This window comes from Tetrao urogallus, assembly GCF_951394365.1.
Source record: "Tetrao urogallus genome assembly, chromosome: Z".
Taxonomy (NCBI): domain Eukaryota; kingdom Metazoa; phylum Chordata; class Aves; order Galliformes; family Phasianidae; genus Tetrao; species Tetrao urogallus.
Genome location: NC_136816.1, coordinates 35,738,618 through 35,766,045, shown reverse-complemented (window position 1 = coordinate 35,766,045; position 27,428 = coordinate 35,738,618). Strand labels below are relative to the sequence as shown.

The 27,428-nt window shown below is 37.0% G+C and overlaps 1 protein-coding gene across 1 annotated transcript in view; it reads right to left on the bottom strand.

Moving 5' to 3' along the window:
- Positions 1-4,728: 4,728 nt before the first annotated feature.
- Positions 4,729-27,428, bottom strand: part of RASEF (RAS and EF-hand domain containing) — a gene marked incomplete at both ends in the record, with an annotated part of 36,890 nt that continues 14,190 nt past the window's right edge. The window contains 14 exons of the mRNA XM_079548652.1: positions 4,729-4,837; positions 6,864-6,940; positions 8,734-8,853; positions 9,740-9,854; positions 11,425-11,506; positions 12,437-12,584; positions 12,725-12,862; positions 14,441-14,672; positions 18,525-18,616; positions 19,600-19,684; positions 20,797-20,865; positions 22,147-22,262; positions 22,793-22,870; positions 24,775-24,870. Coding sequence (XP_079404778.1) covers positions 4,729-4,837; positions 6,864-6,940; positions 8,734-8,853; positions 9,740-9,854; positions 11,425-11,506; positions 12,437-12,584; positions 12,725-12,862; positions 14,441-14,672; positions 18,525-18,616; positions 19,600-19,684; positions 20,797-20,865; positions 22,147-22,262; positions 22,793-22,870; positions 24,775-24,870 — 1,557 coding nt within the window. The remainder of the gene's footprint in view (positions 4,838-6,863; positions 6,941-8,733; positions 8,854-9,739; positions 9,855-11,424; positions 11,507-12,436; positions 12,585-12,724; positions 12,863-14,440; positions 14,673-18,524; positions 18,617-19,599; positions 19,685-20,796; positions 20,866-22,146; positions 22,263-22,792; positions 22,871-24,774; positions 24,871-27,428) is intronic.

Here is a 27,428-nt window from a genome sequence, read left to right as displayed (position 1 = left end):
CATAACACCTTAATGTACTTCAGAGTAAGCAGGAAAATATCACAAATCTAAAACTCTTCAAGAACTGACAGAAAGGTCAAAGAATGATACACAGTACACAGTGTACTGCCAGCCAGTGCCGCTCTAAACTCACCTCAAGGAGCTCAAGGTGATGATCTGAAAGTTACTTTGATTTAGCCCTGAAAGAATGGCAACTGTTGTTTCCAGGCTAAATCAGAGCAGTTCTGCCAGTAAAGCTGAGAACATAAAAGTGTACAGTATTTCTTGTAGGTTGTTCTCTGTTTTTTTAATTAATAAGAACCATGCTTATGGAGTACTGTACGTATTAAGAATTACTAAGTAAGAAGATAGCAGACAATTTTCTCTTAAGTCCCCCTTGTATCAACATTTAAAGTTGCGAGTTATCTGAAGGAGCATTTTATTTATATTCAGGAGGCCTTTTTTTCTTTGATATATGGACTACTAAGCATTTTCCAGTTGAAATCCAGAGCCCAACATAGATAATATTTGCAGTGGGCCTCTTTTTTATTACCTTTTTCTTTTGAATGATACTATTATCACATAATAGTGGAGACTGAGGTGTTAAAGTATCCCTATCCAGAATCACAGAATCACGGGGGTTGGAAGGGACCTCCAGAGAACACTGAGTCCAACCCCCAAGAAGAATGAAGATCCAGCCTTGTTGGAGATTCACAGCCAGGGACATTTCTCAGCAGAGATACAAACTGATAACTGCTCAGTGAGGTCAAGAGTCAGGGCAGACAGAGGTACTTTTGCTTGCGTCACTCTTGCATAAAGCTGACTAGTCAGAGATGCTATGTTAGGCTACTGTCCATGAGCAGCAACAAAAGAAAATACAACACAGAACGTAAGCTATTGAAGTATATTTTATTGTACAGTAATTTTCAATACAGGAGAATGCAGCTCTTTTGAAAAATATACAAAATTACAGTGGATGCACACCACAGTTCTGATTGTAAACAATATAAAGTTTTTAAAGTTTTAACAATTTAGAGCCTTCATTACACATATTTGCTTTATTAAAAGCTGGCATGCGCAATTGGCACTGAATTTCTTCCCCATACTAGTAAGAAAATACACTGCTGTTTTAAACACTTCACTGCAGTAACCTCAGCAGCTTGTGTTTATTGGCTACTCAGCCACTTGATTAATATGATTCATTTCATATACACTCCCTTATAGATCTAATTCAAAGGGCAGAAACAGTAGGAAATTGACTCCATTTTACAAACAATATAATGCACTTTCACCTGCTTTCTGGATACATCCGGGCCAAATTATTTTTAACCACAGGGAAGGTTTTCTCACAAAATAGGAAATGTGGGAGGAAAAAAAAAAACAAAAAAAACAAAAAAAACAAAAAAAAACAGGCAATGATCAATAACGTTACCAGTCCTAGGGAGGTGAGTAAGCAAGGATTTGGCCAGATACTGATACAGCGGGAGAAAAATACTACAGGCTTCAGTGCTGTAAAAAAGTTTCTTCAACCATAAGAAGCCTGAACATGATCAGAGGGACAGCATCATGCTACATCAAATTTGGAAAAAAACAGTGGTAAAGGACATCTGAACTGAAGATGAGCTATTGGATTTTTTTTTTTTTTTCATTACTTACTACAGTAAGAAACATCTTGGAAGATTCTTCTTATAATAATAAAGACTGTAAAGTCTATGAAAACTATATGAGGAACTAACTCCATTTTGTTTATGAATCAGGATCTTTCACTGAAGTCTTTATTCCGCCTGCTCTGGCACAGGCTCTATTAGCTGAACTGTGCATCTGCAGCAGTGCACGTCTGCATGAAGCTCCTTGAAGGAGCGGCCTGTATTTTCCACGGAACACATTTTAACAGACGTACAGATACAAAACTGTTACCTATTTTTCCTAAAACAGAAGAGGATTTTGCAGTCAGTACAAAAATAGATACACTGAAACCTTCAATCGATATTAGGCCATAATTACATATTTAAGAATAATTAACCAAACGTGCAGCATTAAGACACTAACGTAAGTCACAAGGCAGTTAGAACACTCATTTGATCCCAACATTTCCAGTGTCTTAACAGAAATTCCTGCCTCAGAAATGTGCACTACGCCACAATTAGAAAAGGTCAAAAACAATATAGGACAAAATAATACTTCCATGTCAACTGAAAAAAAAAATATTTACAGACTGTGAGGAGAGACATGAAAAGCCTCTCCTTTCTGAATAAATACATGTATTAAGGGAATACATCCACTAACTAAAAAAATAGCTTTGTATTGTTAAATGAATAGTTCTCAAGTACTGTGTAAAACAATAAAAACATTTAAAGTACAATAGTGCAACTATATCAGAGCATAAAGCTGATATTTGTCACTTTACATTTTAGATAGAAGGCAAGGTAACTTTTTAAAGCAGAACAACAGAAAACCTTAAATATTTGTTATTTCCATGTATAAATACATGCTTCTGTTTCTACATTGAAATAAATATTTTTATTCCAAATTCTTTCGCTTTAACACAAATTCATTCTACCTGACAGTAGGTGAATATTCAGACTTGATGGAGCTGATCATCACAGAGTTTCTAATAACAGTTCAAACTGAGCTATAGCTATATCCCCATTCAGTAGTGCTTTTTCCAGTAATCAATTATACATTGATCATAAAACTACTCCAAGGTAAAACTTTGTTATCAGTTTCCAACCCTGAATCTTATTTAAAAATAAAACACTGTTGCTTTGTACGACACACATTAAAATTACGTAGCTTACAAAGTGATTCATTTTACATAGCTTAGCCAAAGAACACAAGATATATTTTGCTCATTAAAATAAATGAGAAAAAGTATCCAAAATACCCAGGGCCCAATCCAGGAGAGAGAAAAAGTAAGTCTCTGAACTCACGCCCTTCAACCTGGGTTGATACCAAAGGGTATCAACCTTCACACACCATTCTGTATGAAAAGAACCTTGGCTGTGAAAGGAATTACTGCACACGCACACACACTGATAACGTCAAATATCTGAAAGCCACATTTGTCAGGGGCACTCTGTAATGAATTACGCTGCTGAAGATAAGAAGGTAGACAGTGATCTTTCAGTTAGCCTACAGTGACTGAAATTATATGATCTATTCAGCTACTGATAGTTACCACAGCCAAATTGTTCTTGGGAGCAGCAGATGGTATCAAAAAGGGGAAACGGATTTGTATTTTTACATAGTGGTTTATTTTTAAAATAAATAATGGGAGATTCAAATTCATTGTTAGGGGGAAATGTTTTACTAAGAGACTGGTGAGACATTGGAACACATTGCCCTGAGTTGGTCTGGATGCCCCATGCCTGGAAGTATCCAAGACCAGGTTGGATGGGACCCTGAGAAGCCTGATCTGGTGTGGGTGGCAACCCTGCCTAGGGCAGAAGGTCCCCTTCAATCCAAGCCATTCCATGAGTCTACAATTCTGTGACTGATGATGACAGAAATATCTACAATTTCTACTACATTAATTTTGGGAACTAAGACAAGCAATAATAACTCAGATCGTAGAAACACCTGCACTTAAAAATACCGTTTACTGCTGCGTATCTTGGAAATTTCTTACAGTCAGGCAACAATATTCTCATTATCATAGTTGGCTGCCGTTCACTCCAGCAGTTCCTTTCAATGAACGGTTCATACAGATGCTTGTGTGTGTGCAATAATTCTTTCACCTAAAACTTGAAAAATGCATAAAGAATTTACATTAGAACAGACTCCTCTGTACCATTACAATCACTCAAGTAATGTCTGAATAAAAAGCTTTTGAAAAACACAGGAAAATTACAATTCAAATCTCTCTATTACACTGTCAATGATCTAGTTTAAACAAACAGAAGAGTACTGAAACATCATTTCTTCTCATCCTGCTTATCACAGGTATTACAGGTCTCTTTAGAATTTGGAACTGTAATGGTCCATGCAAATGTTCCTTTCGCTATTGAGCTGTGTAGGACTAGAAATAAAGTCTACTTTTTAGTTCCCAATCAAATCTCAACTCTTCAATTTAAATAAATCCTAACTTACTGCGATAAAATTACACCAGTAGCCTACGTATCTGCCACTGTCTTCTCCTAATAAACCATTCCACTTTTTGTCCACAACTTGATTTACCTGTAAGTGGGTGATATTTTAATGGCTTTGGGTTTTCTTGGGAAATTTTTCATGAATGTGTAAGTCAAGACCTTCAAAAAACTAGGTACACAAATAAGAGCAAAAAGATTAAATTAATTCACATTCTTGGCAGAACTTTTTTTCTGTTCCTATGAGCGATATATGATACTGTCCTACCATATTCTGTAAGAAATGGAGCCCAAAAAGAAACCCAAAAAGATACCAGGTAAAGGAGATAAAATATATTACAGTGTTACATGCATTGACTACTGTAGAATTGATTCTGAGCTCACTTCATTGAATTTTGTTGCTTAAGAAGAGTGAAAACAGAGACTAAGGGTCAAAGCAAGATGAATTAGTAGAAAGTAGTGTCTGGATTTTTTCCATGATGTCCATCTCCTAAATACACAAATGTATAAAAACATAGTAAAAAGAATACATAATAGAAATCCTTCATTTTTCTTTTCTTTTCTTTTCTTTTCTTTTCTTTTCTTTTCTTTCTCTTTTTTTTTTTTTTTTTTTTTTTTTTTTTTTAATATACAAACTTCTTATGCCAGGAAAAGTGTCTGTGACTTAAACATTGCAGCAGTTTTTCATAAGTGCTGATTTTTTGACAGGCGTCCCAGCCAGGTTAGTTACCGACCTCGTATCATCTTGATTATCACTTCGTTTTCTCACTTCACTGTGAAAAAAAGAGAAAAAAACAGCCACACAATAAAAATGCAGTTAATTAATGTATTCTTATTCAAGCCCAAGTTTACTATTTTGTGTCTTCCAGTATATCTTACACAATTCAACATCACCTAACTCCCAGGAAAATATTATTGCAATTTTTAGTCCATAGAATCAACATGTCTTCTAAGATTTCATTCAGGAAATTGAATCAATATTTCCATACAAATCACTGTACATATGGTTTCTGATATGTAAGAACTCCACAATGTTCTTTTTTCCCTTTTATTTTCTATTGCTCATTTTTCTTTAATGTTTTTGCTTCAGTATATAACTATAAAAGGTTACATTCAAAGCTGAAAATAAAAAAAAAAAAAAAAAAAGAAAAAAACTAAACAACTGCAATTTCAAGTATGAATTCATCCTCAGAGGAAAAACACAAACTGAATATCTTGTACACAGACTTAAAAGTTGTGTACATATGAGAAATTCTGTATCTTTACAGGGCCACTGTAATAAGGCCTCCTAGAAACTCAAAAGCAAGTTCTAGAATTTCTTGCTAACATGTATATGTATATGCATTATATATATATATGTACATATACATATATTTAAGTTCTCCTTGTATCAGTAGAATAAATTCATGAAGGTGGGAGAATTTTAAATTCAGAGCATCATATTATTCAACAAAACAAATAATAGGAGAAAGGAATCCTACAAAGAAGTAACAGGTTAGTCTGGAGGACTATCTGCTCTAATGATATGTTTTTTAAGAATTTTTTTTTACTTCAAAATGAAATGTTTCTTTCAAAGTATAAGTATTACTAAATTCAAGAAATTGCAGCCAACCATTCCAGACTAAGAGTCTAGGTGATCTCCAGAGCATTTAAGGAACTGTGAACCTACCAAAGAAAAAAAAAATTTGGAGGTTCTGAAAAGAAATGCTGCAACTGCCAAAACATTTTTATCCTTGAGGCAGTTAAACAAATATATCATGTTTAAATATTAGAGAGAATTTTCCAACTGTGATTAAAATTATGTAACTGTTAAGTATGCTCTCTAATTTATTAAGTCACAGGTTCCTGGAAATTAGTCATTTAGATCAGCAATTAATCTTGACATTAACAGAAAAACAAAACACCTGTGCTCATGCAGCATCTCCAGTTGAGTTGTTTTCTTGAAATACATGTGTTCTTGAAGACCAAATGTGAAGAAGCAATTATGCTCTCCAAAAAGCCAGTACTTTTATTCAGACCATGTTTTAACACTGAATAAATAAATACTGACCAAATGTCATAATGTTTGATGAGTAAGCATGAGCACGAGTAAGTCAAGCATGAGCATGAGTAAGTCAAAAAACAAAATGAATATAGCCAAAATTGTAGCCTTGATTTCGATGACTGAAACTGAGAAATCTGAGCTTGAGGATTTCTTACTGCCAGCCTTTCAAAACACTGTAGCACAGAACAGTTTGGAAAAGTTGTAAAAGGGTAACGTTTGATTCACATACTTCACAGAAATACCACATTGCTAAATGGATGTAATGCAGAGTTCTGTCTTTTAAATAATTTAGAGAAAGTGACATCAAGAAAATATGTGAGATTAGAATGATCAGGAATAAAACTGAACACGCATTAATAGATATGACAGAATTAAGAGTTACTTATATGCATAATTATAAGTATTAGAAATTGATCTATGTATTTGAAAGAATTAAGAAAGTAAATCCATGTACCATTAAACATATTATTCATTCACCAAGTTTTAAAATTGTTAGATCCATAACTAAGTTCTAATTCAAATATCGATAAATAAGACAACTATGTAACATTTGTAAGCAAAACCACTGACTACACTGAGAATAAAACCTGCTTCGCACGTCTCTATAGAATCAACATGGCATTCCTTTTCCAATTTAATTTGTTGAACTTGATGTTGGGACAATTTTAAATATGTACATGCATGTCTTTATACGTAAATTTATATATAATGTCTATTTTATAAAATATGTTGAAAACAGAAACATTACTACTTACCGAGCAAGATGAAGAACTGCTTCTACAATATTAGATCCATCTTTAGCACTTGTTTCACAGAATAAAGCATTGTAAGTCTGTGAGAGAAAAATAAGATGTTAAGCCAACTCATCTGAAATCGATCTGATTTGGATATTTATATTTAAAGGAACAAGATTTCCTTTGGTATTCCTCATTCTCCAATATATTCACTTCAGTACAGAAGAAACAAATTGCTTTTTAAATGCAATTTTTGCTGTAACAGCAATATTTAGTTATATTAGTACATAATTAGTAAATTCTTTTATATTTAGTATATTCTGCATTAGCAAACTGAGTTAAAAACATATAATAAGCTCAATTATTCAATTCAATCTTTTTGTCCAGAAGACTCCAAAATAGAAAGAGTTGCTAGGACAGGTTACTGAATTCAGCCCGTTACCCACTCATAATCTACATCATTCCAGTGTTCTAGTTCAACCTACAGCTTAACCAGAAACATGATTCCGTAATTATCAGCCATAATTATCAGCCATGCTACCTGTCCTACAATAAATTGTACAAGCAATTTAGAAGAACAGCAAGATGGCGAAGAGTCTAGAGAAGAACTATTTGAAGTGGCTGAGGTCCTTGCATGTGTGTTCAGCCCAGAGCAGGGCAGGCTGAGGGGAGGCCTGAACGTAGCTGCAGCTCTTCACATGGAGAGGAGAGGAAGCATTGAGCTCTGCTCTGTGTGACACTGACAGAATCCAAGGGAATGGCATGGAACTACATCGCATGAAGTTCATATTGGTGTATTTGGTCTGGATGAGATGGAGTTAACCTTCCACACAGCAGCCCACACTGCACTGTGCTCTACATTTGTAGCAAGAAGAGTGTTGATATCACACCAATGTTTTATTATTGCTGAACAACACTGGCACAGCATTAAGACTATCTCCAAATTACTCCAAGCAAAACCATTAAGTTGAGGACAGCTGATCCAAACAAAGTAGAATATGTCATACCATACCATATGTCATCCTCAGCAATAAAATGAGGAAAAGGGGGGAAAAAAGAAGGGCAGGTCAGAGGGGACTTCTTCTTATGAAAAAAATCAGTTCTCCTAAAAAACTGCTATTCATATGGAGGCCCTGCTTCCCAAGACATGGTCAGAAACTGCTTACTAATGGGAAATACAGAAGAAGTGTGCTCACTCTCAGTCTCTGCTTCTGCATGGCTTTTGCATGGTTGATTTTTTTTCCTTATTTTCCCTTTAGTTAAATTATCCTTATCTCAAGACATAAGCCTTCTTTTTCCATCATATTTACTCCTTCCCACTTCCTTCAAGAGTAGCTGTGAATTCAGCTGTCCATCTGGATGAAACCACAGCAATTGGAAAAGATTCCCATTTACAGTGGTCATGGCACCAATCCTCCCAGAATTCCAGAAAAATATGGACAATGCTCTCAGAAATACAGTTTGAATTTTGGATGATTAGATGTGGAGGCAGGAGATGGATTTGATAATCCTTGTGGGTCCTTAGAACTCAACATATTATATGATTCTAAGCGAGGTTAAGATTCTCATCTGCCTACTAATGTGCTTCATTTCAGTGGCAAAATTCTATTTGGAGGTTAAAAAACTTTGTCTCCTGGTCCATTCACCTTAGAAACATGAAAGCTGAGAAGAATACCCCAGAAAATAAAAAAGTTCAGCTTAGCTGCACTGAGGCAAAATTTAGCTCAGCAAGCACCATGAAAAGAAGCTTTCATGAAAATTGTTCATGAATTCTAATAACTAGATCTGAACAAGTGACCAGTAAATGACTTTTGTTTACAAGTTATTCACAGAGTTTCAAGATTAAGTTATAAAAACCATTTTATACTGAAAAGACAGTCATTGTTCTTACCATAGCCAGCTTTTCTCCATAGCTTATAGGTACACATTTTTGCCCTTGTTCTGTAACTGCTTGGCGAAGATCTGCTTTATTTCCTACCATCATAATTGGAATATTCTCATGAGTTGCATCCTGTAAAGAAATTTCTTTTCCTTATTGCTAAAATTCTCAGAATAAAAAAAGTTAGCTAGCATCATGTCATAGTGACTTCCTTCCCACAAAAATTCCTATGTATTAACAAAAAACACATCATTTTATGTTACACAACTGTTCAGAGAGAGTACATACTTCAAGAAGCCAGTTTAAACATCAGCCTGCAGAGATATGCATCCATACTCATAAACTCTGTTACACAACCATGAATTTAATGTTCTAGCAGAAATAGTTATCATATCTAAATGCTTTATGATAAAACTACTGTGGGAAGAGAGATCAACTTCTATTTTACTATTAAAAAAAAAGAAAAAAGCCTTAGGAAGAGGAATTTTGCTTACATTTTCCCTCCAATTAAACAACTGTGGCACAATAGAAAAATTCTTTTCATCAAATACAAATTTGTATTAAAATAAGCAAGTAGTAGCAGATAGAAATACTGAAAATTTCAGCTGGAGAATAGCTAGTTTAAAGAATTTAATATACTGATTTAAAATGCAGGAGCTCCAAGGAATAGTCAAGCCATCCACAGGAAGGTATCTGAAATGGGCTCTCATGTTTCTTCCAAAAGGAAGTGAATGGGAACAGTGATGATCTTTCATATTAAAACTGCTTTCATTTTACACTAAGCATATCAGAATATACTTTAATAAATTAGAATTTCCATTTAGTTTGCACTTACACAGGAGACTGCAGTTTGGCTAATTCTTGAGTTACACAAGTTTTACCTATTGAACAAAACAATCTAAAAGGTCTCTGGAATTCTAAAGCAAAGAATAAGATTTCCATACCTTCTTTTTTCAGACAGTCAGACATTAGAGCAATGAAACATAGTTTTAAAGTTGCAGATATTTAAGATACTTACCCCAATCATATCAACCCATTCTCGCACATTAAGAAAGCTTTTTTCACATGTTACATCATATAAGAGTAAGACACCATCTGCTCTTCTGAAGTACGATTTAGCAATACTTCGGAATCTTTCAAGGGAAAAGAAAGACTTGTGTAAGGCTAAGGAGTTACACTGCAGAGCGCAGCAGAGTGGATTACTCTGCTACATTTGAAAAAAATATGAAGCAGTAAACTTCCAGGAATTAACTCCAGGAATTAATTCACCAGTTATAATCGTCTTTTAACATAGGAGAGTCTACTTAGCAACTGTACAACAACTAGGTAATTACATTACACATTAAAATATTCTTCACAAATTTATTACGTGGGAGGAGAATAAATGTGTCTCCAACTTCCTATGTCCCATAAGCACTCTTTTAGGTAAAAGTAAATATACACAGACCAGTACAGAGCTTTGCCACTGAACAGATAAAAATGACGTGGATTTGTCCTGTTCAGTATCTTACTGATGACCTGGGTGAGGGCACTGAGTGCACCCTCAGAAAGTTTGCAGATGACATCAAGTCAGCAGGAAGTGTTGATCTGCCTCAGGCAGGAAGGCCCTAATGAGGGATCTGAACAGGTTGGATTGCTGGGCTGAGGTCAGCGAAATAAAGCTCAACAAGATCAAGTGCAGGTCCTGCACTTTAGCCACAACAACCCCAAGCAATGCTACAGGCTTGGGGAAGAGTGGCTGGAAGACAGTGTAGAGGAAATGGACCTAGGGGTATTGGTTGATGCTCAGCTGAACGTGAGCCAGCAGTGTGCCTAAGTGGCCAAGAAGGCCAATGGCATCCTGGCTTCTATCAGAAAGAGCATTACCAGAAGGAGCAGGGAAGTGATCATCCCTCTGAACTCAGCACTGCTGAGGTCGCACTTCAAGTACTGCGTTCAGTTTTGGGCCTCTCACTACAGGAAAGACACTGAGGCCCTGGAGCATGTTCAAAGGGCAGTGACACCAGAGAAGAGTCTGGAGCACAAGCCTGACGTGAAGCAGCTCGAGGAGATGGGATTATCTCATCTGCAGAAGAGGAGACTCAGGGGTGATCTTATTGCCCTCTATAACTACCTGAAGGGAGGTTGTAGTGAGGTGGGAGTTGGCCTCTTCTCCCATGCAACTAGCAGTAGGACTAGAGGGAATGGACTCAAGTTACACCAGAGGTAGTTCAGGTGGGATATTAAGAAGTAGTTCTTCTCTGAGAGTGGTGAGGCACTCCCAGGGTTGCCCAGGAGGTGGTGGAGTCACTGATCCAGGAGGTTTCCAAGAAATATTTAGATGTTGCACTGAGGGACATGGTTTAGTGGAAAATATTGGTGATATGTAGACAGTTGGACTCGATGATCAGAGAGGTCTTTTCTAACCTTGGTGATTCTATGATTCTATGACTTCCAAAATCTTATATTAAACTTGTAATGAGCCCTACAAGATGTCAATAACGTAATGGCTCTACAAGTGATACAAGATTTCGTGAAAATTCTACGTAGAAAATTGAAGAACTTTAGTTGCATACTTAGTAATCTCAAATATAAACTATCAGACAGGAAGATCTGTAAGAACAAACATAGGAACAAGATAAAAATCTAGATGAAAAAAATCCAAATTTAACTTAGAAAAAAACAGAAACACTGAAATGACTTAAGTTGCAGGCAGTCACCAACCTCTCCTGCCCAGCTGTGTCCCATAATTGTAGCACTGTAGGTTCTCCATCAACAATTAACCTTTTCATTTGAAAATCGACACCTGAAAAGCATAATTTATATAGTCTGAGAAAAAACATCAACAACCTTAAAAAATCCACAGAAAGTTATGCTGCATATAAGAGCATATAGCAGCTATCTCAAACTACGTGGCTTGTACTAGATCGACAGATCCACTCATATAGCGCTGAACTGCAGTAATCCCCTGAATATAGAAATACATATTTAATTTGTCTTTAGAAAAACATTTAAAGGAATATTACAACCAGATATTTTCCCAGAAACATTGATACAAATTTAGCATTATGGTCAACAAACAAGTCCCATCTGTGCTTCATTTTGCAAAATTCTCCTATAAGTGAAAATATTTTATAAGACAGACTTTATTTCAAATCCCAACAAAGGGAAAAATAAATTATAACAAAAATATAACAAAAATCCTAAGTTTGAGTCAGTAAAACAAATACACAACTATGACTAGATTAGAAAGCAGAATTCAGTCTTTGGAAACAGTAAGTCAAGTTTGTCATCTGGCAGCTAGAAAAATATACATAATAAGCCAGTCAGAAATCCCTCCAGCTTCAATGACATTTTGAAGAAATGGAGATAAAGAACAATACAAGATCAAAGAATATTGTGCAAGACTAAAGAATGAGAAGACCAGATGGCCACAAATACCGTGAAAAAGCCTGGACATAAATTCTAAGTTCATTCATTGAAACTCCCTTTATTGGTACTTTGATTTGTTCAGCAATAGACTTTGGGCTTCACAAAGAATGACTAGATCAGAGTTCTATCCCATTATCCACTCCAAATACCAGTTTGTCAGTTCTATGCTTTAATTCTCACCATCTGAAGACTGCAAGTATACTTAGAAAAACTCAGCAATCATAGGAGGTAATCTTTTCATCCACTGCCTTTGTATAACAATAGTAATATTCAATTTAGTATTTAAGAAGAACAACAACAGTACCAAGGGTTGCACTGGTATTGCCTCTAAATTCATTCTTGCAAAGTCTCATAAGGAAACTAGATTTTCCCACTGCTGCATCTCCAGCAAGAACAATCTTGTAAGCCTTCTCTGAACTTGGATATTTTGGAGTACATTCTGTTGCATCTGACTGAAAAAAAAAAAAGGAAAAGAAAAAAAAAAAAAGCCCTGATTAATCTCATATAAAACTAATTAAAATACAGTTCATTTTTTGTTTGCTTGTTTTTTTTTGTTTTGTTGTTTTGTTTTTATTCCTAGAGAACTGGTTACCTGAGGAGTCAGAGCAGATATGTATTTCCTTGTTGAAGCAACTGAGCTGCTTCGACTTACTGGTCTTGAGGATTTCCAGTCTAATATTGTACTGCTGTTATCAGGACTGTACGCTTCTTCATCCCTGATCTCAGGAACCTGAAAGTATAAGTCAACATGTTAAGTTCAGTGCAAAAATATGCTTTCTGCTTGCAATGATACAGCTAAAACTGATTGAAACCTTTTTTTTTAGCAGTTTGGATTAAATAACAAACCTAATTCAACTGTGCAATTCTGGCTGAAACTTTGATTTTTCTCTTCTTCCTTGTGAGAATTTAAACAGCTGTTTAAGTCACATACTATCTAAACCGAATAAATAACACTAATAACTACTTCAACAGCAAGTTCAAAGGACAACTCATATAGAGGATGCATTTCAGTATTCTCCTACATGTTCCTTTTTGCACCGTGAAGACACTAGCAAATTCTGAATATGAACTTCTTGGTTCCACAAACTTCTCTGGCCTTCTACTATGGAGTGATGGCTTTGGTGGACAAAGGAAAGGCAACTGATGTAGACTGCCTGAACTTATGCAAGACCTTTGACACAGTCTTACATGAAGTCGTGTCTTTAGATTGGAGGGAGATGGATTTGAAGGGTGGACTACTAAGCGGATAAAGAATTGGCTGGATGCTTGTAGGCAGAGTTGTTATCAATTTCTCTATATCCAGTTGGAAAACCAGTCACGAGCAGCACCCTTCAGGGTTCTGTCTTGGGACCAGTGCTTTGCAAGATTTTTATCAATGACTTAGACCGTGAGATTGTGTATCCTCAGTAATTTTGCTGATGACACTGAGTGGTGCAGCAAATACAACAGAAGACAGGGATGCCATTCAGAGGAATGTAGACAGGCTTGAAAAATGGGATCACGAGACTTTAATGATGTTCAATAAAGCCAAGTACAAGAATTGGGGCAATCTTAGATACAAGTACAGACTGGGAGATGAACTCCTTGATAGCAGCCCTGCCAAGAAGGACTTCAGGGTTCTGGTAGATGAAAAATTTTAAATGTGCAAGCGGGGTGCACTTGCAGCCTGGGAGGCCAATGGTATCCTGAGCTGCACCAAAAGAAGGGCTGAAAGCATGGAGAGGGAGGTGATTGTCTATCTCTGTTCTGCCCTTGTGAGGCCCCATCTGGAACACTGTGCCTGGGGTCCCCAGCACAGGAAGGATGTGGAGCTGTTGGAGAGGGTCAAGAGGAAGGACACAAAGATAATTAGAGGACTGGTGCACCTCTGCTATGAAAGGTTGAGGGAGCCAGGATTGTTTCACTTGGAGAAGACTCCAGGAAGATCTCAATGGGATTGTTCAGTTCTTGAAAGAAGCTTAGAAACAGGAGGGGGATTAGCCTTTCACACAGGTATATAGTGATAGGACAAGGGGAAGGAATTTAACCTGAAAAAGGGGAAGTTTAGGTTAGATGTTAGAAGAAATCCTTCACTTGGAGAAAAGGTGTGAAGCACTGAAACAGCCTGCCCAAAAAAGTTCTGGATGACCCTACCCTGGAGGTGTTCAAGGCCACTCTTGATGAAAAAAAGGCAATAATTTCAAAGCTTATTAAACAAACAAAAAAAATCCACATGTAACCCACATACTCAGTTCTATATGGTAATTCGGCAAATATCCATCTCATTCTTGCCTTCAAGCTGCTTCCTAGTGAGGCAGTTAATACTTACATCTGTATCAGAAGCATCATCGCCATAGTTTTCTTGCATACACTGTGGTCTTTGAGAAATTCTTTGATGCCTGTATTCCACCTCTGAATCATACTCGTTTGAATCTCTCAGGGTGGACAAACCACTGTCAAAACAGCTCTCAGGTAAGCTGTCAACTTCACAGTTTATTCTTTGCATTGGGTCACAAAGGGCTAAAGAATCATAATCTTCATCCACACAAGATGGAGATGACCTACAAAGCAAGCATTGCAAAATAAAAACAACAGAACAAATAAATTTCTTTTACAATTGTTTTGGTTTTGGTTTTGTTTTGTTTTGTTTTCCAACAAAATCTACACCATTCTAGAACACCTGAAGGCTGAACACCTACAAATGCTAACTATAACATTTAACACATATGGTACTACCTTATTTTGCATTTATAATTTTTTTTTTTTAAACACAGTTCTTGATACTCAGATTACAAACTTAATGCATAAATCTCTGTAATAATGTTTGTTAATTTATATGCCAAAAAGAATCAGTTTCGCTCTGTCCTATGGGAACAGATGAGAAGTACCTCACTGCTAGAATAGACAGTATCAATAACAGTCTATAAAGACTGCTGCCAGAGAGGCTGGGTCCTTCCAGTGCACACCACAGAAGAGCCAAAATATATGGTTTTTAGGGACTTCATTGTACCACGCAATAACATGCTGAACTGTCTAATTTTCATATTTGCAGGCTAATGAATAATGAAAGGAACAAATGCTATCTTTGTTGTGAAATATCACAGTATTCGTGCTCTTTATATTCACCTACTTGCTAGCCTATAGCAAATCAGCGAAATACAAATGAAGGGTGCATGCTATAAGCTTGACAGGAATTCACTGAAATAAAAGCCTTTATTAGTGAATTTTCAGCCTCCCTGAAGCAGGGATTCATTACTAGGATCTTCATATGCACTTCAAGCAAGTTAGATCTAGGTGCATTGCACAGCTAAAGAAGAAAAAAGGTACTTACTAATGTAAATCACTTATAACATGTTTGAATACAAATCAATATTTCAAAATGATAATCTGCTATCAGGTAACAATCTACTGAAAACTAGCAGATTTTGAGACGCATCTCTTTTTGTCTTTTGACACTACTAAATCATTTCTAATAACATGCCTAATCATAGCCATTAAGTTTTATTCCTACCACATAAACTCTCTTCTAAAGTTGCCTGGAAGGACACTACTAAACTAAGTGAGAGGTCTTGAGGAAGAATGAGGATGGCGGTAGGGAAGAAGGAGTTCTAGAGAGCAGCAGGGGCCCAGGGACTCTCTGGCGAATGGTGACTCTTCAATGTCGAGATGGAAATCGAGAACGCCTGCTGCGCTGCCAATGGATATAGCAACGTCTTCAGACAAACATAATGCTTGCCCGGGCCTTATGGAGCTGGATCTATCAGTTCATCCTCTGGAGGTAGGTCCACCTCTATGGGCTTAACAGCACTTTCTGGTGGGTCTACTTCCATTGACTCAGGCTCGCTGCTGCTCTCTAGAAGACAAAGTTCCCACAGTGGGAGGGAAGGGTCTATCTAAGGAGCTCCTAATCTCAAGCCTCTGCTTCCTCACCACAAGATTTTCAGCAAGTGGTGTTCTGTTGTCAGGGTCCCTGTATTTATAGCGATTGGCAGGCCATGGCAATGGCATCTGTCCCATGACAACCAGAACTTGGCTGTATTGGTTGAGGAGAGGCTATGGCCTGAGAGTTGCCCTGCTTGTCACCAATGGGATTATGAAGGGCTTCATTTTAAGGCCATTTCTCTTTAATGTTGATTCCAATAAAAATATGGAAGTTGTAATAAGTAAATTTGTGGATGGTGCTAAGCTGGTAGGAGCGCTGACTTCCTTGGGGGTAGAAAGGCCTTGCAGGAAGATCTGGACAAATTTGAGGGTGGTGACTCTCAGCATGAGAAACAGCAAGTGTTGGGCATCTAGAATGGGGCAGCCCTGGCTCTGTGTGCAGACTGTGGAGTGAGGGGCTGGAGAACGGCACTGAAAAAAGTAATTATTGTGTTCTGGTTGGTTGCAATTTGAATGTGAGCCAACAGTGAGGCCTCGTAGCCAGATCTGCATATCAGGACCAAAAGAGCCGGGTGAGGAAAGGCGGTTGCCCCATTCTGCTCTGTGCTGTGTAGCCTCACAAGCTGGATGCAGCTCTGGGTGCCACAACACAAGATGCTATTAGAGAGGGTGCAAAGGAGGGCCACAGAAATGCAGAAGGGTCTGATGGCATAGCGTGTGAGGAGCTGTGTACTTTGGTTGTCCAGGAAGGGAGAAAATTCCTATTTCATATTGGTTTAAGTTAGCATCATATCATTTGGACTGGATGATCACCAGAGGCCCCTTTTAACCCCTACAGTTCTGTGATTCCATGATTCTGAGCAGCTGAGGTCTCTGGGTGCGCTCAGCCCAGAGCAGAGGAGCTGAGGGGAGGCCTGATGGCGGCTGCAGCTCCTCACAGGGAGCGGAGGGGCAGCGCTGAGCTCTGCTGATGGAGCCGATGGAGATGCGTGAGGGGAGGGCAGCTGGGGGTTAGGAACAAGTTCTGCGGAACAGAAGTAGGCATGGAACAGCCTGCCCAGGGTAGTGGGCATGGCCCAGAGCTGTCACATGTGAAAGATTATTGGTGTTTGAATAGTCCTCTGTGGAGCCTGGGGTTGGAATTGATGATTATTGTGGATCCCTTCCAACTTGGGATATTCTGTGATTGTATATTCTAAACATCCAGAGAGATTTTAGTTAATTTTTCCTCAACTTCAGAAAATTATTCAATCTAATATACAACTTTGATATGATTGCATCTCTCAAAATTTCTCAACAGAGGGAAACAGGTATTATCTGCATTTAACAGAAGGGATCAATTTGTTACAAGCAAAATTTTATAGCCTGCAAACACACAAAGATAATAGAATAGCACTTCTGAACAAATGTGGATATTATTACTGCAAAGCAGAAGCCAACTTAATCCCTACTAAAGATTTTTGTCTCATTGGAAAAACATAAAATACAGGCTACTATCAATGTAGGGTTTGAAGTAACACAAAAAGAATAAGGTAAAAGAATTTATGAATTGAATATGGACACAAATTCTTAATGGCATTTCCAGTTATTTCAAATAACAAAAATGAAATAAAAATTTCACATAGCATGATCTAAAGCACTCGAAGTTGAATCCAGACCTCTGTAATATCAGTGAGAGCCTCTACAATGACCTGAATATGATCTCATCAAAGAATGGCAACAAAGCTGGTGAAGCGCTTGGAGAAAGCACCCTGCAAGGAGCGACTGAAGAAACTGGGGCTATTTAGTCTGGGGAAAAGGAGGCTGAGGGGAGACCCTATTGCTCTCTTCAAATACCTGAATGGTGATTGCAGTGAGAGCAGGGTTGGTCTCCTCCCACTGGTGACAGGTGACAGGACAAAGGGAAAAGGCCTCACGTTGCACAAGGGAAGGTTTAGGTTGGATATCAGAAAGAACTTCTTTACAGAAAGGGTTGTTAAGCACTGCAACAGGCTCCCCAGAGAGATAGTTGAGTCACCAGCCTTGGATGTGTTTTAAAATTTTCTGACTATGGTGCTCAGGAACATGATTTAGACAGATGATTTGTTAGAGGTAGGGTAGTTTGGTTATGCTGCGGTTAGACTTGATGATCTTGAAGGTCTTTTCCAACCTGAGCGATTCTATGATTCTATGATTCAAGGACTTTCATTCAGTAGGTGTGAACCCAAAGATACTCTGACCAGTAGCAATATTTGTTACATATGTAACAGAGGAAGGAGGGGACATTTAGACTTAAACTAAAAACATCAAGAGGTTGTCTGAATTCTCCATTCACCACTCACCATTACCACTAAATAAAATTTTCCTGAACTTGCTGATGTCATTGAAAACATTGCTGTTGAATTCACCATACTATGGATCTTGTGCTATTGCTACATATTTTTTCTAAATCAGGAAGAATTATTTTCTCTTTTGTTCGACAGTATTTGATCTTCTAAGACATTTGTGATGACCTAGTCTTTTTAAATTTAGTAGAAGCAAATCTGGCTTACCTGTCATAACGCGGGTTCAGAGGAGACTGTCCACCACTACATTTGGGACTGCTTCTAGAAATAGTACTTCCCGGTGAGGTATTTGCTAACCGCTGCAATAGATAAATAATAAATGCATAACAAGTTTTATGAACATAATATAAACATCAAATTCATCATGATTAAAGTGTTTATCGACAAAATGACTACTGTACATTTTCATGTATATCCAACCACTTATTTTTAAATAAGCTTCATTCTTTAAACAGGACTAGATGTCCAAAGGCTACTACATGCACCACTTAGGTTCCATTGCTGCCTTAATGTTGGACGCTGGACTTGCTGGCCTCATCCAACCATCCAAAAAAAAAAAAAAAAAAAAAAGGAATTTCCAAAAGGATTATTACATTGATTATGTGTTGTCTGCTAGAGCGAAAAAGAAATGTCTCTAGATGAGATAGAATTTGCTTTCCTTGTGTATGTTTTGGGGCATGTCAGAAGAAAATTCTATCTTCAATCTTTCTGTCCAGCACTGTTACTGTAGAACCATTATTCTGTCTAAATTATTTTTCAACAGTTATTTGCTCTTCCAGTGATTCAGGAGTTTGCCCAATTAATAGTTTTAAAGTTTAGAAGGCTTTCTAATACTATAAAAGTTCCAAAAAGGCCCCAAAAAATCCAAAAAAGCACAAAAGGTCTGAGGTGAGGTCCCCACTATCAACAGTTTCTGTTAGTTGTTACCCCACTGACTTGCCTGGACAGAAGTTGAAGTTAGATTCAGATCAATTACAAAGAAGGTAGTTTTCTAGAAATGTATGTTTTCAGTGCTAAAGAGCTCCCATGTAGACAATTCAGACACATTTCCTTTGCTGTGAAAGAAACTGCTGACCTGTTCATCACATCAGATACATTTGGTTACAAATTCAGTATTTTCTAAAGCACCTAAAACTTTGCTGGAGAAAAAGCTTTGTTGTTGCACCTTAAAATCTACTGAAATCCAACCACACAAATGTACTCCCACAGAAAGATCATTGAATGTAGCTCAGTTTGCTGAGTACAGCTACTCATAACACATAGCAAAATTATAATTACATACCAATGATCTGTTGAACTTGCTGAAACTGTTTTCAAGTGCAGTTCTTAAACCATCATTGCTGTCATGTAGTTTTCTATTAGCTGATCTAACAAGGAAATATAGTTTAACTTATAAAAGTATAACAAATTAAACTTAAAAACTATACAAATTAAGCAAATAAAATTTGAAAAAAAATATGCATTTTAAAAGAAAATGTTTTATTCTGCTGTAGATGAATGGTAACGGTTAATGTGGGATAAGAAATTTTGTTTAAACAAATGACTGAACGTAAAAAATGTGCCATAAAGTCTTCCTAAGTCTTTCAGTAACTAGAAGTGAGAAAAAAATAGATATGTTTTTAGAAGGCATGAACAGAACATGGATAGGCTACCAAAAATTGGAGTGTACAGTAGTTGCCTGGTGCACAACTATGTTAGGCTAAAAGGAAAAATCAGAAAGGCAACTAAAACCATTCCAAATGAATTCACCCTTCTAAATGTATTTGTAGAAGTGGAATCTCATACATCTTTTTTTTCTTTGAAGAAATGAGAAGCTTAAATGAAAACATCTGAGAGAAACACAAAACTCAGATGGGAGACAGCCTAGCTTCATGGTGTCAGAGAGTTGGGCAGCAAGGGGCTCAGCAACCAGCAGCAGCTGGCCTTGTGTGGACAGACCTGACCTCAGCAGGTGCCCTGTCCCAAGAGGTGGTTTGTCTGTGCTGATGATCCATCCCCATTGCAGCAATGTATTTTTCATCTCTTATTGGAAATATGCATTCTAAATGACTTCTAGTAATTTGCCCATATTTTTCCAAGTCATTCCAAGGGCTATATTTCCTGCTTCATCCATAACGAAAGGAAGCCACTGCTTTCCACTGTAGTCATGCTGGTGTGTCAGCACAGCTGAGACAAGCACCATTTTCTACTAATCCAAGGCCTATTGGTGACAGATGGGTAGATGGACTGGATGATCTTGGAGGTCTTTTCCAACCTTGGTGTTTCTATGATTCTACCTGTCTCAAGTATACAGAATGCAAATGTAAGATGAAATTATACAGATCAGTTAACTACCTTCCGTGAGAACTGAAGCAATTTTAGTACTTGATAATTTTTTCCAAATCTCATCTCAGTCTTTCGAAGAGCTATAGAAATGTTTACCTGTGCCTATGTAGAGGTTATGTTTCTTAAAAATACATCGGAACAGCTAAGAACTTACTGAAGTATTTCAATTTGTCTTTCCAGATTATCTCTGTCTTCAGTATACTCCCGAATCATTTCTAGGTCTCTACAAATAAATAAATAAATAAATAAATAAATAGATAAATAAATAAAAATAAAAAATAAAGTTACATTTCATAGAAGATTTTTTTTTTCAATTTATTTTGTGTTAGACACAATAGACTTTTTCAAAGTATTTCTGAATTAAATTTTTCAGTGAATAGATCTCTGCTTTCTAGAATACAGTAAAAGCATTTTTACACAAAATAAAATCGTTTTCTAATTTCATTGATCTCTGCCAATACATCTCAACAAAAACTGTTGATGAAAAATAAAGGTGAGGGGTGCAGGGTGGAGTTATTGGGTTCGAGGTGGGCTGGACAGATATGCCTTGGGCATCCCATGGGCCCACAAGATGAGGGGCAGCATCCAAAGTTCAGTAAGCTAAAAGTCAGCTGCTTCAGCCTTGTCACAGCATGCCTTGATTTGAGAGGATGTCATGGTTTCAGCCGAGATAGAGCCTGAAAAGTGGATTTTCAGTATAAAGGGGGCTATAAGAAGAAAGAGAACAGACTCTTTAACAGGATCTGTTGTGATAGGACAAGGGGAAATGATTTCACACTAGAAGAGGGGAGATTTAGAATTGGTATAAGAAAAGTTTGTTATGGTAATGGTGGTAAAGCACTGGAACAGGTTGCTCAGAATTGTAGTGAATGCCCCATCCCTGAAGACTTTCAAGGTCAGGCTGGATGGGGCCCTAAGCAACGTGATCTAGCTGTAGGTGTCCCTGTTTAGTACAGGGGAGTTAGACTAGACGGCCTTTAAAGATCCTATGCAACTCAAACAGTTCTGTGATTTCTATGATCAGTGAAATAATCACATGAAAGAATGCACTGCTTCTTGAAATACCTTTTATGTTATATGAAGACAGCTGTTTAGTAACATTGTCATAAAGACTCTTCTAAATCAACCTGAATGTCTAGAAGCAGCAATTATTTGCTCTAGATGAACTAGCTGAAAGGGATGTGGAAGGCTTCTGAAATTATTTTTGCTAATATTAGTAGAGATACTCTTCAGGTTGAAAATCATGGAGGGAAAAACTTGTACTCCTAACTGAAATACCCGTTAGATTTCCTTGAACAATTTTGAGTGTTTGCATTATGCACAGACATAGTTCTTTCATATATTTGACAACACAATGAACAGTAGTCATGATAGACTTTATATAGTGTCAAATATTCACCTGCCTATGGCAAATTTAGAGAATAAGTTACTGGCTTAATACATTATAACAACATGAAACAAAAGATTCTTTTCCTGGTGAAGGTAATGAAGTAAAAGCATTTACCTTTCTGTGTTTAAAGTCTGATCTGCATATTCACTTTTTAAGCTATCTAACTCACTCTGGAGAAAAGCGATATTTGTTTGTGCTTCTAAGAGGTCTTTCTTAAGTTTCTGGTTTTCCTGTATAAAAGAAAGATATTAAATATTAGCTGTCAAAATCACCTCCATAAAATGCTGGCATATTATATTGTGACGCTTAAATAAAAACCAACATAATACATAAAAATGAAACACTAGGAAAGCTCAGCAGAGATGGGAAAAGAAAATCAAACATCAGAGAATTCATTGAACCAGTAGGCAAGATTCACTGAAATTTGATTTTTGGATTTCACAGTTCCATAAAAATTGGACTGTACCATTTTAAGCCGTTTCTAAATGTGATACCTAAAATGTGCATAAACATTATATAGAACTCTTTTTTTGAAGTTAGAGATCCTCATATAGGTATCAATAACTTTAGAAAAACTTTAGAAAAGTTTCTCTCTTTTCTTACTTGTTAAATTATGCATTTAATTTAAATTTAATTATTTATTAAATAATATTAAATATGAAAAAAACAATCTGTATTGCAAGAAGAATAAAACTGAAGCTAAATTAATGATTTTATTATAATATTTAATAATAATGTATTAATGATAAACACTTCTTACCAACAACATATCATGTATTCTCTTTTTCAGTTCAATCACATCTTCCCTGCTATTTATGTTTTTGGATTGCTCCTCAACCTACAAGAATTATAATATCACCCAATTAACGTACATACTTGATTACTGTCATTCAAAATACATAAAATGTAATTGAAATCATATCAAATAACCCCAAGAATGTGTTACAGCTAGTAAAGATTTAAAAATCAACAGTATTCCCAGCTTTATGAGTAGGGAGCATTATTCCAAAAACTTCTGGTCTTCTGTACAATTTTTTACATTAAAGCATTACAAATACTTAATTTTTACTTTGCACTCTGGAATTTGCTACAGGTATTGAATGTGTACAACTTGGAACACAAAACCCAGCAATTGAGAAGACAGTAACAGCTGTATCTCTACTAACATTATATATATGTATATATTACTTCATCTACTGTCAATTCTGTACAGTGAATTTATTAAAAGCTTTCATGTTTCTCGTGAGAAATTTCCATTTCTATCAGTGCTCTTCTAAGTTCAATTCAATGTGAAAAAAATAAGAATAAATCCTCAATGGTTGCAAAAATTCTGGTCAAATTTATATTCATATCTAAGATGTCAATTTACCTTTCAATCGGGCTTTGAATTAATAAGGTTGGGATTAGATTTAGAAATTAGATTTAGACTAGTATTAACAATTCCAATAGTAATTTCTGTTTGAAATTAGAGCTCAAACTTAACCATAAAAACTGAAAGAAATGTGCTTACTGACAAAAACACTATATTAGTTCAATATACTGCATTTATTTTTGATGATGTTTTTGGTAGATGAAATTGCCAATTTCATCTACCAGAGAATCACAGAATGGCCTGGGTTGGAAGGGAGCTCAAGGATCATCAAGCTCCAGCACCCCCGCAAAAGACAGGGCTGCCAACTTCCACATTTAATACTGAGCAGCCCAGGGCCCCAACCACTGTGGTCTTGAACACCTCCAGAGACGGGGCATCCACAACCTCTCTGGGCAGCCTGTTCCAGCACCTTACCATGGTACTCATAGTAAATGTCTTCTTGACATCCAACCTAAATCTTCCCTCTTTCAACATAAAACCATTTTCCCTTGTCCTGATGATATCCCTTTCAAAGAGTTTACTCCCTCTTGTCTATAGGCTCTCTTTAGGTATTGAAAGGCTGCAATGAGGTCACCTGCAGCCCTCTCTTCTCCAGGATGAACAAGCCCAGCTTCCTCAGCCTGTCTTCATAGGGGAGGTGCTCCAGTCCCCTGATCATCTTTGTGGCTCTCCTTTGGACCCTTTCCAACAGCTCTCTGCCTTTCTTGTATTGGGGGCTCCAGACCTGGACACAGTACTCTAGATGAGGCCTCACAAGAGCAGAGTAGAGAGGGACAATCACCTCCCTGTCCCTGCTGGCCACACCTCTTCTGATGGAGCCCAAGATATCATTTGTCTTCCGAGCTGTAAGAGCACACTAATGACTCATGTACAGTTTTTCATCCATCAGGACCCCCAGGTCCTTCTCTCCAGGGCTACTCTCAAGGACTGCTCCTCCCAGTCTATAGATATGTAGGATTCCTCCAGCCCAAGTGTAAAACCTTGCATTTTGCTGTGTTGAACCTCATTAGATTCACTCGGGCCCACTTTTCAAGTCTGTTTCTAGTTCTATTAATTACAATCAGAGGCAATATATTAGATGTTTCTTAAGTATCACATACAAAACTAGTTAACTGCAGTGAAAATATCTTGATGGATTATTTAGCAAGAGAATTTGGCTATCTGGTCTCTTCACTATGTATTTCAATAGATTATGCAAAATATGTACAACAACACAGAACTACAACATTAAAAAAACTTATTTTTAGTTGCCATTTACCTAGGCATGTAAACTTTGAAGGCTACATTTTGCACATCATCCTGGAGAAGGCCCTTCATAAGGTCAGAATCTCTTACATTAAAATTTCAAGTCATGAGTTCAAGCCACTTACCTTTTTAAGTTTTTTTATAGTCACCTGAAGATCCCCAACTTCAGTATCATACTGGCGCTTCAGCTCATTTAGTGCTTCTTCGGCTTTTCGTTTCTCCTATAATATGTTTTTTTAATAAATGTTCAGAAAGGCTTCAAATGTTTCTTAAAAGATGCATCTACCAACTTAAAGCCAAACTTGTTTTTCCCAGTAGATTAATGTGCGTAATTTTGTCTTCACACTAAGTCAACCACCCCTTCCTTAGATCCACAGGCACTGGTTCTACTATTTCAGTCCACTTATAAAATACTCAGAGAAACAAAACATTGAGGTAAAAGCAAAGATACGGGTTCAGCCTTGAATTCAGTGTTTGCTTTCACTTTGGTCTCCTGCACTTAGCATTTTAAATGTCTTAAACAAAGCCAAAAGAAAAACGTTTAGTTTTCATTTTCACATGTATGTGGGTGTGTTTTATATATACAGATGTCTGTACAGACAGACATGCAGGTCAGAGCATTGCACCCTTACTTTCAAAGCAGCCTTTTGTGGTCTGGGATACAACACGCTAGGAACAGCACTACTGTGCCACCATTAGTTAGTTACTCATTTACTTCAATTTTGTTTTGCTTGCAAGCATTTCACTTTTACAGGTTCATATTTGGTGAAAGACATGCTAATGGCAGCATCCTTAGTCATGGGAGTTTCACACAGCAGTTGATCTTCAACCAGCTGCACTATTTGGGAAATCATTTTAATTCAAGGAGATGTGGGACTGGGACAAAGACTTTAGGACTGATAGGAAAAGCATGCACCCAGCTCTGCCTAGCACTCCTGGGTTCGCAGGACAGGGGGACAGATGGCAGTAGCAGGACGTGTACCAGACTGGCAGGCTGTGCTTCCAAACAAGAGATGGCAGGTGTGGACTTTGTTCAGAATGCAGTCAGATGTTGACATCCGTGTGTTAAAATAATAATCAGTCAAAGTAATCAGCTTAAACTGGATTCTCTGACTGCTGGCCCCTGTACCAGACTCTTATGTATTGTTGGTAACTATTTGCTTCCCTGAAGAAATAAAACAGAGGATAGGCTCATGCTGAAGATACCATTACACAGAGGCAGGTGTCACTGTGGCGTGAGATCACTAGCAAACAATGGTCATGAGTACAGACTGTAAGATTAACGGCTGAGCACAATCCCACAAAGTAAATATCTTACATTTACTCTCAGGGCGTTTTAGGAGGTGGAGTACGAGGAGCTATGAGTTACAGAAAGTGTACATGACTGAAAATGAGAAAAGCACTGCGGGAAACAAGTCATAGCCCATCTTTGATTCTGGGTGTGAAAACCCCATCCCAGCTCAGTGACAATCTGAAAACTAACACTGATAAAATCTGCAACCTGCTGCCCTGCCATTTCTTTACACTTCAATCCAAAGACTAGATCTAGCTTAATCAATGCAAACTACAAGGCATTTGGTTGCTTCATGAGGGCCCTTTTTAGAAACTAAAACATAAACTGTGTACAGATAATAGGTAGCAGCCTTTAAATAAGGATCACACCTAATTGCAGATGTTCTCAGACTCTACAAATGCACACATCCAGTTAATCTTTTTACAGTAGGGAATAAGATTTATAGGGCTTTTTCCAATGATTAACAACTTCATGCAGAACAGAAATTTTCCAAAGCAAATGCCTATGTTTTCTAAATAAAAATGCATATTCTCCATGGGAATAGTAAGTTTTTCTGTTCTGAAAGTTTCATTGTAATTAATTAAATATACATATGCTATTTTGCTGAGATGGGATTTTTTTTATGCTTTGTATTTTGTTACTAGGAAAACAACAGACTTTGACAGGAGGAATGTTTCCTCTTGTACAGAAAAAAAACATTTGAAGCAAATCTGTCAAAACACCATTTTCCTTCACAGCTCAATTGCTAAGAGATATTTAAATTCGTCCCATTGGCTGACTGCACTTCATTGCTTCCTGTTTTGCAAATGCTTCTGTGAAAGAACACATACCAAATACATAAAGGTTCAGTAGGTAGCTTTTGCTACCAAATTAATGATCACAGCTAGAATACACATTTTAACTAGTGAACTTCTTTCATTCACATTAGAATACTTTGCATGAACTGTTGCTCTTACACTTACTACAAAGCCAGGTAATATATCACATAAATTTAGGAATACTTTAACAAGAAGCAGGCTAGACAGGCAGAGCAATTTTCTTATACTGCTTTCTGCTTAGAATTAGACAGACACTTATGGTTCTCCTCAAATTTTCAATATGAGAGGGGAAAAGGATTCTTGTATTTTGCATGAAGACTGCAAGTGAGCTGAAACAACACCTAAAAACTGATCACACTGAAACAAGCGAACTCTCCATCAACTGAGAGGTCCAGGCCCTCATACTCTGTTATCACAAACATCCTCTCTCCTCTAGAATTCTCCAAACTATAACTGCAGAATCAGAATGCATCAGCAGGGGAAAGAAAGATTACTGCTTCAGTCAGATGAAAAAATGAAAAATAAATGATCTGAGCATTAATTACTTAAATTCTTCCATTATTAAAGCAGATTACACCATTTTCTGGTGAAATGCTACTTCTCTTTTTTTTTTTTTTCTCATCAGTTACCAATACTCTTCTCAGAAATAAACTTCTTTGCATGAAAA